Source organism: Protopterus annectens, chromosome 7.part0 (assembly GCF_019279795.1).
Source record: "Protopterus annectens isolate FY-2018-M chromosome 7.part0, PAN1.0, whole genome shotgun sequence".
Classification (NCBI taxonomy): domain Eukaryota; kingdom Metazoa; phylum Chordata; order Ceratodontiformes; family Protopteridae; genus Protopterus; species Protopterus annectens.
This window is the reverse complement of record NC_056739.1, coordinates 1,478,829,725-1,478,842,605: the sequence shown is the minus strand read 5'-3', so window position 1 is coordinate 1,478,842,605 and position 12,881 is coordinate 1,478,829,725. Positions and strand designations below refer to the sequence as shown.

The window sequence follows — 12,881 nt, the reverse complement described above, 5'->3', positions numbered from 1 at the left end:
TGTTCTCCAAGTGCACATCTTTAAGGCGGCTGAGACTGCTAGTTCAAAGGGAGCAGTCATAAGTTTTTCCTAGAATAAAATTCAGGTCCCAAGGGGGGGGGGATAGGTTTCCTTGGTGGTCTGAGGTGTAGGACCCACTTAAGAAAAAAGCTCTCTCTCTAATCTGGATAGTAATGGTGGATTGAGAGGAAAGCAAGCAGAGATAGCTGACAAATATGAAAGTTCAGACTTAAGTAGTTCACACAGATAAGACAAAACTACAGGAACATCTGCCCTAAAGGGATCTAGTTGTCTGTGTAGACACCAAATGAAGAACCTTTTCCATTTGGATAAATAGAATCTCCTAGTAGTGGGTTTCCTGGCCTCCTGCAGGACAGAAAGCACTTCCTCTGAATAAAAGGTGTCTAAAAAGGGATCATAAGTTTGTCACCCGCAGGGTTAGAGTATGCAAGTGTGGCTGGATGAAGGTTCCCTTTTGTTGTGTGACGAGATCCACCTTGTGAGGTAACTTGTGGTGACTGCCCTTGGCTAGTGAAACAAATATGGGTAGCCAGTGCTGCCTTGGCCAGAAGGGTGTCAACCAACAAGATTTTCGGTTTGTTCTGTTGAAGTTTTAACATGACTTTCTGTAGCAGGGGGAAGGGGGATGCATAAATAAACATTCCCTTCCATGACATTGTGAAAGCATCCACCCTCCATGCCTGTGGGGAGGGGGTTCTTGTGCAGAATAACTGTAGTCGCCTGCTCAGAGGGGAGGCAAACAGCCATTTGTGGTGTACTCCACTGGTGGACAATGTCCAGGAAGGCATCTCTGTGCAACATCCACTCGTGATTCTGTTATAGTGACCTGCTGAGGGCATCTGCCTGAACAATGGCTTGTGGGGGATATAACCTGCCTGCAGCGTCATTTTGGAGAGGGTAGCCATTTCCCAAGCCTGGGTGGCTAGCCTGCAGAGCTAGGAGGATTTTGTCCCCCTTGCTTGTTGATGTACCACAGCACTGAGGTCCTGGATGAATAAGGGGAAGGAATGCTTTTAGGGCTAGAAGAAGAGCAGTCATCACCCTGATGCTGATGTGTTTTTTCCAAAGGCAAGTGTCTCATTGCCCTTGCACCTAGACTTCTTTCATAGTCACAGCCCACCCCAGGTCTGATGCGTCTGTGTACATCTGTTGAGTGGTTGCAATGGTAGACCCAGATTCATATGAATTTGTTGGATTCACCACTGGATTTCCTTCTTGAGACAGGGAAGGAATGAGACCTGAAACTCTAGTGGATGACCATGTTGAGACCAAACATTCTTCGGGTACCACTGAAAATTCCTCATATGTAACATGACTAGGGGTAGCATGGCTGCCATGGGACCCAAGAGGTGAAGGAACTCCCTGGCCGAGATGGACTTTGTCAGGAGTAGTCTTTGGAAGTAGGTGGTCAATGATATGACCTTGTCTGGGGGAAGGAAGGCATTCATCAGATCTATCCTTATCCTGCAGCCCAGGAAAATCTACTCTTGGGTAGCAGTAGGATAGGATTTGAGGTGGTTGACTGTGAAAGCCTAGCCCTTTGATAAGAGACATGGTGAATTGAAGGTGTTTTAGTAGGATGTTTGGTTGATCTGCCTGAATGAAGAGGCCAACCAAGTATGGATAGATTTGGATCCCTCTCGTCCTGCAAAAGGCTACTACAGGGGCTAGGCATTTTGTTAATACCCTTGGAGATGTGGACAAGCCAAAAGACAAGGCTGTAAACTGATAGTGCAAGGAATGCACAACAAAACACAGGAATTTCTAGAAGGATGAGTGGATAGGGATGTGAAGGTATGCATTCTTCAGGTCTAGAGTGGCCAGGAATGATCTGGGAGTCAAATGTTTGGAGTGAGAACACGCAGAAGGTGGGTACATGCAGAAAAGTGTTTAGACGGGACAGGTCTAGGATGGATCTCCAAGGGCCATCCTTTCTTGGGACCAAGAAGATTCTTGAGTAGAAGCCTTGGTCTTTCTGTCCTGGAGCAATCCTTTGCATTGTGCCTTGTTGAATGAGGCCTCATAGGACTTGTGGAAGATGTGTTTGGTCCTTTGGAGGTTGAGGGATATCTTTTTGGAGAGGGATCCCCCCCCCCCCCCAGGTCATATAGTAGCCCTTTTCCACAACTGACAAGACCCAGTTGTCTGAAGTGATTTGTTGCCACAGGGAAGACAGTGAGAGAGGCAGGTAGAAAGGGGTAGGTGATTTGGAGGGGACTGGTATTCATGCAGAGGTAGACCCGTCAGGAAAGGGCTGTTTGTGAATGGGCTGGGAAGGGGTTGGTCTGGTCGAGGGTAATTTCCTGGCACCTTTCTTAGATTTGGAAGTGGGTAGTGCAGAAGCCTTCCTGCCAAAACTTGGTTTGGAGGGATAGTTTCTGTGAAACTTAGGCACAGATGAGACAAAGCCATGTTTAAGGTCCTGCAGCTCCTTGCTTTTTTCTTGCAGGTTTTTAAACAATTCTACTGACTGTTTACCAAATAGAAAGTTATTGTGAAGAGGAGCATCTATGATCTTATTCTTAAAGTCATCTAGCAGTGGCTGAAGTCTAAGCCAGGAGTATCTGCAGAGCACTGAGGCTGAAGCAGAAGACCTGGCAGATGCTCCTACAGCATCGCAGCTGCATTTAATTGAATGTCTAGTGACTTGAGCAGCTAGGGAGAAGGTGGTGGCAACTTGTGCCTTATTTATAGTACCAGGAATGGAAGAAAGCTGTTCCATGGCCTGTGAGACAAGATCCAAAGAGTACTTCACCATGTGAGTTTGGTAATTGATGAGTCAAAGTCAGAGTGGAAGAAGTGCATATTTTCTTGCCCAATCTGTCCATCATTTTACTCTCTGTCTGATGGAAGTAAGGAGGAGAATGGAATCTGTCTGGACTGCTTGTCCATCAAGACAGCAATCACAGCTGCGTCTGCCATAGGAAGCTTGATGAGGTATTTAAAGTCATCAGGGACTCTATAGAACCTGTCTGGTATCTGTGGAGCTGGAGGTTGTGATTCCAGTGCTTTTGAAGCTGAGGCAAAGGCATTCAGGTAAGCTGGGATCAGGAATGGCTGCAAAAGAGGGAGATTCCATCTGCAGAAGTTCATAATACCTTTTTTGCACTTCTGTCATTTGTGTGGAATCCCATTCAAAATATTCCCTTATTTATGAAATTGTTTCCCCAAAGATTATGCCTTCAAGTGGGGAGTCACCCTCTAAGGAATCTTCAGGAGAACAGTATTTGAAGGGAGATGTCAGTTGAGAGGCATAAGAGCGGGGACTCAGAAAAAGAGGAAGAGCCCTCCTATAAATTCTCAGGTCAGGGTAAGGGGCCCAGGGAAGCAGGCCTGGAGCTCAAAGATGGTAGAGTAGCAGGAGCTTGGGAGGAGGCAGGTGCATAAGAGCCATAAAGGCATTAAAAAGGGACAGAGAATGCTTGCCAGTCTGGCCAGCCTTCAGTTAGAGCAGACGGATGTCTAATCTTCTACATCCTTTTCAGAGAAGGGGTCTTTGCTATAGGCTGAACGACTGAGGGCCTAGGATCCAAGGTCTGCAAAGGGCTTTGAGAGGAATCCTCTGGGATGGAACTTAAAACTAAGCGATCAAGGGAACCCAGTTCCCCCCTGACATCGGAAGATGATATCTCGGGTACCTCCATGGACGTGCAGCCTAGAGAAACTAGGGCAGCATCCAAACCGGCACCTGCTGAAGTCGCCAATACCTCAGCCCCTAAACTGGCAGCTGGTGGGATGTCCGAGCTTGGAGGCATGGGGGGGGGGGTTCACCTGACATCGCCGGTGTTGCTTACATGCCCAAGGTGAGTCATTTAAGGTATTGGTTTTCAACAAATATGTTCAGGGCTGCCAGACAACTGAGCAAAGTTTTAGTAACAAATGACTGCTAGATGGAACACGCTTTGTAATCGTGGGAAGGCACTAAAATGAACAGGCAGAGGTCGTGGCTGTCTTTGTGCGGAATTTGACATCTGCACTTACAATTTCTCTTCCTAGATGACATGGATGGAATCAACTAACAGGAAAGACAAAACAGCAACAAAGCCAGAAAAAGAGATTCCCCACTGGGGTATTTATCTTTCAGAAGTCACTCGGTGTGGAGCTGAAGGGGCAAGCTGACATTCGACTGGCGGCAGAGAAGTTCTGAGTTTAGTGCATGCAGACATCACATTTATGGCCCGCAGTTATGGTACTTGTGTGTGACGTCCCACAAACCATACAGCAGCCTGGCTAAGCTTTTGTAGACGAGCTGGATGTTCAGGTCACCGCAGGTGGAGGATCCCTCATGTTTAGAATACTGCAACATGAGAACAGAAAGACATTAAGTGATTCTACTCTATTACACTGCATAATAATTAAATTCAATTAACCAACACTCAGAAAACAGCCTTTGAAAACGAAATACAGAATGGCAATGTTAAAAAAAATTATAAAAAATAATAAACATGAAGTATAAACACAGGAATATCACCTCTTTAGTCCTACCTTGTAGTGCTGAAGTGTGTTGAGTCGTTTCCAATTACCCTGAGCAACAGATGTCAAATCTTCATCTGACAAAATTAGATGTCCAGCCACCCCAGACCTCCACTCTGCAAACAATAACATTAAAAGCAACATTAAATACATATTATGACCCATAGTTTGGATAAACACAAACTCAAGGTCTTATGTGAAAAGTGGTTCATGTACAACTGAGATCACAGTCCATGAATAATACACATTTTCTGTTAGAGCAATACAGTTTTACCTGGCTTTATTTCACAAAGAGATGAAAACCTGACTACGGCCAAGACAGAATCTGACTAGTTGCTTGGGTGCTGGAAGAATCAGGTGGGGGAATGAGTATGAGCATCTAGTGTCAGCTTACCCATTCGGGGAGGGGGGGGTCAAGAAGCAGTGCCTCTGGTCATCAGATCGCCACTATAAAGCAGAGGATTTAATAGCAACAAAACAGCCAAGGACCAGGGACAGGGGATTGTTGTTCCCAAACTAGTGATGTTAGACCTCTATAGCTTGTGAATGGAAGCATGCACAAAGCAAAGGGAGAGAGTAGGATGCATCATCTTGATGGGGTGTTCACTGCAGCTACAAGGAAGAGGGGTTAGGGCCTTAATGGAAATGTCCTTATTGCCATGATGACCACAAAGGTAAAAAAAAAAAAAAAAAAAAAAATGCCTCCATGGCTGCCTGGATGATCGTCCCACTAGCTGGTTCTCACCCTTGTACTTGAGATACCAAGTATAGAGGAACAAAGGGGCTCAAGGTGCATTGGGGAAGGCTTGGTGGTCAGTAGGCATGGAGACAAAAAAGCAACTTGAATTTATCTTTCAAAGAAATACGTGATGTTACTAAATACTAGGCATTAAGGATCTGTTTTTAAGGACTTCAACATTGTGCATATTAAATCATTATTTCTCTTTGCTTTGTGTATTAATGTACACCTGAGCTGAAGCTAAAAACAGTCCATTTGTATCAGTGCTCTAGCCTAGTTAACAAATACATAAATAAAATAAAATGTCAGAAAAGTAGCCAGTTAGAAACTCCAGCCAGCACACAGAAAACAGACCCCTTACTCTTCAATATATTCATCAATAACTTTCACCACCCCATCTCAAATATCTCTCTACTCTAGTATGCAGATGATTCAACAATCTGTTCAAGGTGACCTCCCCCCTCCGACCTACTGCTAAAAACTCAGTCAGCTTTCTCTAAAACTGAAACATGGATGCAAAACAACCTCACCCTAATTGCAAACAAAACAAAACAAAACTAATAATCTTTTCTCCATCTAAAAACTCTAAATAAAATAAAATAAAATGTCAGAAAAGTAGCCAGTTAGAAACTCCAGCCAGCACACAGAAAACAGACCCCTTACTCTTCAATATATTCATCAATAACTTTACCACCCAATCTCAAATATCTCTCTACTCTAGTATGCAGATGATTCAACAATCTGTTCAAGGTGACCTCCCCCCTCCGACCTACTGCTAAAAACTCAGTCAGCTTTCTCTAAAACTGAAACATGGATGCAAAACAACCTCACCCTAATTGCAAACAAAGCAAAACAAAACTAATGATCTTTTCTCCATCTAAAAACTCCTTTACAAAACTAAGCCAGAATAATATCCCCATTAAAACTGTACCACATACTAAACTGCTCGGTATCATCATTTATCAACATCTAAAATTCGATATCCACATCTAAACAAACAAACAAAAAAAGACAACAAAAACTAGGACTCCTATATAGACAACTGCTACCTTACTCCTTCCACCAGAAAGACCTTAGTCTCCTCATACCTTCTCCCCTCTCTCATGTATGGCGTTCCTCTGCTCACTAATCTCCAACTTGGCTTGCAATCCAAACTGCAATCCTGCTACAACAAAATCTGCAAATTCACCACCAACTCTAAAAATATGCCTCATCATTGTGGCTCCCTCCATCCTCTGTAATGGCTCAAACTTCCTAATTACCTGAAATTTCTTAAACTCACCACTGCCCATAAGCTCATATTCAAACCCTCCAGTAGTCCCTCTCTCTCCACCACCTTAACCCCCTATATTTCTAATCATTCATTTCGATCAGAAAATTAAAACCTCCTAAAAATCTGCAAACCTTCACGGCCCCCTGGGCACCTTCTGCTTTCCTGGTCCTTAGCTAAACTATGGAACTCACTTCCTCCCTCCCTTCGAAATACTCCAAACCATGCCAGCTTCAAATCTCTCCTCTACTCCTACCTATCTTCAAAGTGTAAATGCTCATGCTCTTCTTCAACACAAGTCCCTCTACTAACTACATCTATCCTCTAGATTTTCCGATACAGTGCTAACCTTCTCCAGCATCTATTCGGCACTCACAGCCTTTCCCCCGGCTACTCTTACTTACTCCAAACTTTGTTTTATAACTAAACTCCAGCTATTCTTTTGTCCAACTATTACACACTCTAAATACTTTAAGACCGTTTTGTTGCATGGTTTTATACTACGTAAATAAATTTATATTCAATAAAAATATTTTAATATTGTATAGTCAGAATTAAGTAGGTGACTTCTTTGTTTTACAGGTTTGTCATTGTCACTGGAACTTCCCTGTAAATGAATTTACATTCTGTAAATGTATTTTAATAATGTATAGTTAGCATGAAGTAGGGTGCTTATTGTATGTTTGTCACTGTTACAAGAGCTTTTCTCCCTGGGCCTCCACTGAAAACTGGCTCTTCTAGGCCCAGAGGGCTTCCTCGGTCATCAAACTGAAATAAATAAAATAAACAGAAGGTGGGTAAACTCAAATGTTACTATTTACAGTTACAGTGAGCTTCCCTGAAGACAGTCAGAGGCAGTTATATAACTGACCTTGGTATGCTAAGCATTCAAAAAGTCATCTACAGTTGGAGATATACCAATGACATTACTAATAGTTATCAGACCAGAGATGTAGTTGACACTATGGGCTTGCCCAATTTTGCATTCCTTGAGAGAAAATTCCATCTGCATAACTGTTAATATTCTGCTCTCTACAAAAATGGTCATGGCTTGCAATGGGTCGCAAGTCCTGTGCGACCATACGTAAATTGCTCTGAAATAGTGTTTTTCTACAGAAGGATTTGATGTTTTATTACAAGGCTTCACAAGTTTGCAGCTGACAGCAGTGGCTTACCTAGCATATTTAACACCTAGAGTTTTTTTAACACATCCTCAGTGGAGATTTTTTTTTCTAACACCTCCTTCTTTATTACCATTGTTTTTAGTAATAATGATAAAATGAAAAAATAATAGCCAGCAAGGAACAAGCCAGGAGCAATGATCAAATCTCCAAAAGACTCAGCTTGTCCCAAACAAATAACCAGTGCCAGAATCATAGACAAAAGTTAAATGTCAAAAATGCATCGTCTTCTCCTTTGGAAAGTTAAGTACGACACTGAAATAAATAACCAGTGCCAGAATCATAGATAAAACCTAAATGTCAAAAATGCATAGTCTTCTCCTTTGGAAAGTTGAGTACGACATTGATAATACACCCCTAACCCAGTGGTTCATTTTCAGTGGAGGCCCGGGAAGAAAAGCTCCAGAAACACTTGACTGCACAGTATTTTACAAGAAATTACAGTACAATGCAGTGCAATAGAACAAAATGAGAAACAGACAAACTGTGGGAAGTTACAATATCAAAGAAAAAACAGTAATTTACAAGATATATATATATATATATATATATATATATATATATATATATATACATATATATATATATATAGATATATATATATGCATACATATACACACACACATATATATATATATATATATATATATATATACATATATATATATATATATATACATACATATATATATATACATACATACATACATACACACACATACATACATACACATATAGATAGATATACACACACAATATTTAAATAGGTTGAAAGTTAAAGGAAAAGATCACTACAGGAGTGTTAAGTTGAAAGAATTAATAAAGGGAAAGAAAAATCACTAGTGGGGTAGTTATTAAAGGGGTGAAGGGTTAGAATGATAGTTAAGGTTACTGAGATTTACAGTAAGAACAGAGTTGTTTAAAATAACTTCTAGATTAAAGAGAGTTTCCTACTGGTTTTGATGGGTAGGATTGGGTTAAGCTAGAGGAAGGCTCAAGGAGAGTAGGATATCTATTTGGATAGAAGCAGGGGTAAATTTTAGTATTTACTAGGCAGTTCTTTAGGGTGAGTTTAAATTTGTTGAAGCAGCTAATGGTGTTTATGCTGGTTAGAAGTGAATTCCATAGTTTAGCAACAGTGTATGAGTAAAGGCACTGCCCGGCTCTTTTGTTTGATACATGTACAGTTATGAGTTTATTTTCAGAGTGAAGGTTTTCTGGTGGGGCTATAGGTTATTAAAATGTTTTTAAGGGCAGGGCAGTTGTTTGGATTGTAGACAATTTTATATGCTATGGACAGCTGAATGAGGTTAAGGTGATGTGGAAACTGCAGCCAGTTTAATTCATTTAAGGCTTGGCAGTGGTGTGAGCAGTATGAGCTGCTTGTGGCAAATTTGGCGATTTTATGGTAGCAAGACTGGAGCTTATTTTGTAGAGATGAGTGCAAGTTAGTTAAAATGGGGACATCATATAACAGGGAGGACAGCAAGTGTTGTCGAGAGCTTTTTTGGTGGTGGTGGTGGTGTCCATGAAAGGTTTATGTCTGTACAAGGCTCCTAATTTGCAGTGTTTTTTTAATGGCATTACCAATATGGTGTTCAAATGTAAGTTTACTGTCACTGGTAATACCTAATAATTTAGCATGGGATATGATTTCAATTTCTGTTGCTTTGGGAGAAAATATGGAAGTGAGAGTCAGGTGAGTGGGGTTTTGCTGCGAAGGGTAGAAGCTTTGTGTTTTTTTTGGCATTAAGCACTAGTTGCGATTCCTTTTACCAGGCTTCAATCACGGTGAAGATATCTTTGTTGGAGGTGGTATAGGTTATATGAGGAGGAGATGATGGTAGTATCATCTGCATATTGGATAACAGAGCTAGGAGAAGCAGCCCTGTGAAGGCTGTTGGCAAATATGTCAGAGTAAAGGTCCAAATACGGACTCTTTTGATACTCCAGTTTGGTATTCTGATAGGGTATTTTGCCATTTTATGCAATGTTGCCTGTTAGTGAGATAGCTATAAAACCATTGGTGGGTGGGGTGCAGCTGATATTAGAAAGATGTTGAAGTTTTTTTGTGGGATACTGTATCGAAAACCTTCGACTGGTCTAGTAGCAGTACTGACGTAATATTACCTGAGTTGATGGATCTCTGTACAGGATCCATGAAGGAGATAAGTGCAGTGCTTATGCTGTGTGAGGGACGAAAGCCATGTTGGATAGGGGTGAGTAGGTTGTTGTGTGTGAGATGGTGAAGTAATTGTTTATGGATTCATTTTTCAAGGAGTCTGGATAGTGGGAAGAGGAAAGAGATTGGACGATAGTTAGAAGGTTCACTGGAGTTACCTCCTTTGTGAAGTGGGGTGATAATGGATTTTTTCCAAAGGCTCGAAACATAGGATTCTGTAATTGAGCAGTTGATCAGGATACTAACGGGATATGCTATGGCCTTGGCAGAAAGTTTAATGTATTCTGGTGGGAGGTCATCAGAGAAGAGAGACCATGGTTTTAATTTTCTGAGGAGTCTCTGAATTTCTGTGGTTGGTATTGGTTGTACTGAGAAGAGGCTAGATGGTGTAATATTGCTTTGGTGAAAGGGAAAAGAATTGCCTATGGGGGGATCTTTCTAAGTGAGGACTGCTTTTGTGGGGTAGAGGAGGAGGGGGAAAGGAATTTGATAGAGTGAGGGTAGAGGGAGAGGAGTCTTATTAATTTGCATATGCTATTTATAAAATGATGGTTGAGCATAGTGGCCATTTGTGATGGTGTTTTTTTCTGAGCATGAAGATGGGCTTTGTTTGGTGCCAGGGATAAGGGGATTAGTGACACTTTCCAGAATTGTTTTGGGTTGTTTCTATGGTTACTCAGTTGGTTAGAGAAATAGTTTCTCTTCTCAGTACTTACTAGCTTTTTAGCTTTGTTTCGTAACTGTATCTAAGTAGATTACATAAATTTTTGTTTTTATACCATTTTTTTCAGGCCTTGTCCTTATTTTGTAGGAGTTGTTTAGTGGCCTTTGTTAGCCAGGGTGCGTGATTTGATTTTACTCTTAGTATGAGGAGGGGCTAGGTTGTTGAGTGTGTCTAGGAATATTTTATTAAAATAGTATAAGGCATCATCCAATGGCAGAGTTTTTAGTGGGCGCCAATCACAGTTTCAGAATGTTGATCAAAATGTTTTGGGTTTCTGGTGGCCTTACAGGTATGAGATTTCAATACATGTGTGGATCTATAAGTGAAAACGGTAAGTGGTCGTTGAGCATACTGGGTAGGGTCTTTGGATTTGAGTATCTAAGTGGATCTGAAACCAAGATCCAGTCAAGGGTGGCTCCTGGTGTATTGCTGCTGAGCATTCTGGTAGGGTTGGTGATGAGTTGGGTGAACTTGTAGAGGTTTATGCTGTTTGCAGGGGGGGGTCAGTTATTAAATCTTGCCTGTTTACATCTCCCATAACAGTTTTGTTGCAGATATTTTCTGACATCTAGTTGAGGCTGCCGTCAACGGTTTGGATATTTTGTCCTGGTGGGATATACAGACTAACTATGCATAGCTGTTTAAATTTGTTAATTTGCGGGATTACTATTAGGATTTCAGCATCTGAAAATGATGGGAGCGTTTTCTGGAAGGGTAGTATTGTGAGACAGCATAGATTAGGGATACTCCATCTCCTTTTTTGTTGGTTCTATATTTTCCGTAATATGTTATAACCTGGGGGCGTTATTTCAATATCTTGGATTTGGGGTTTTAGCCAGGTTTCGGTGACTGTTAGGATTGTCAGGGGTGTTTTGTGTGAGCCAAGCATGAAAGTCTGTAATTTTGTTACAGACACTACGAATGTTTAAGGTTCCTAAGAGCAGATCTTTAGAAAATGGAGCTTGGTTGAGAGTAGTTATCCCCGAAGGTCCTGGGTTGGGGTGGATGTCACCATACAGGGATAATTCTGCTTTAGTGGTTAAGGGAGTGTTTTGGAAGAATTTTTTTTTTTTTTTTTTAGGTTGTTAGACAGTGGTAGAAGTTTTAATTTATGGTGGTATGGGGCAGTATTTTTAGTTTTGATAAATGAAAAATCAGGAACAGCTTCAATTTGGTTTTATAAATACAGCACACCCAGAGAGCGAGAGTAAAGATTAAAGTACATTTCATGCAAATGCACTAGGCATGTAGGGCATGTAAGGCAGGCTATAAGCTAAACATAAGAGTAACTTACAGACCAAACATTTTAAGCAAATACAAGGGCATTCTGTAAAACTGGGGACACTTTCAAGTGTGCTTCACACAACATTCTAATTTATTTCATACAAATGCACACTAGTCATTAATGCCCAACTTTAAACTGAGCACTAGCTATTTCATCAACACAGCTAGCCACCCCTCTCCCAAGGAAAAAAAAAAAATATTCCAATTTATTTCACACAAATGCATACTAGCCAGCCCTTAATACCAGACATTAAACTGACCAAACAAAGAAAAGTTCCCATAGCATAGCTATAGCTATCCACCCCCATCAAAAAAAAAATATTTCATACAAGACATTAGACAGCCTTTAAAATAATATGAAAAGGACAAAGCTATTGACACCCCCAGAAAAGCATAAATATTCAGATTTATTCACATAAATGTACCTTATGGGTAGAATTTAAACCAGCCAAATGAAAAGAACAAGTTACATTCATCTACAGCACAGCGGGTCAACCCTCCGCAAAAAGGATAAAAATATTCCAGTTTATTAACACATTCACCTACCAGTCTTAATGACAGAATTTAAAGCAAATGAAAGGGAAAATTACTGTAATCCATGGCCCAGCCAGCTAGCCTCCACCCCACCAAAACAAAAAGAGGGCATAAGAGTACAATTAAAAAAAAAAAAAAATCCAATTTATAAATGCAAACACAAACACACTACCCTAGCCGCCATCACCCCCCCCTTCCAAAAGTATCAAAGAAAATCTAGTTGTATTGACATAAAAAAAAGTTTTTTTAAATCATATATATATGTGTGTATGTATGTATGTATATACATATATACATATATATATATATATATATATATATATATATATATATATATATATATATATATATATATATATATATATATATATATATATATATATATATATATATATTCACACACACACACACAATATATATATATAGACAAAATAGATGCATATATCTTTAAACTATGTGAAATGAATGTCTTC

The 12,881-nt window shown here is 40.5% G+C and overlaps 1 protein-coding gene across 1 annotated transcript in view; it reads right to left on the bottom strand.

Moving 5' to 3' along the window:
- PLXNB1 (plexin B1) overlaps positions 1 to 12,881 on the bottom strand; it is a 3,809,096-nt gene that overhangs the window by 410,904 nt on the left and 3,385,311 nt on the right. Inside the window, exon 31 of the mRNA XM_044078026.1 lies at positions 4,507 to 4,610. Within this exon, the coding sequence (XP_043933961.1) occupies positions 4,507 to 4,610 (104 nt within the window). The remainder of the gene's footprint in view (positions 1 to 4,506; positions 4,611 to 12,881) is intronic.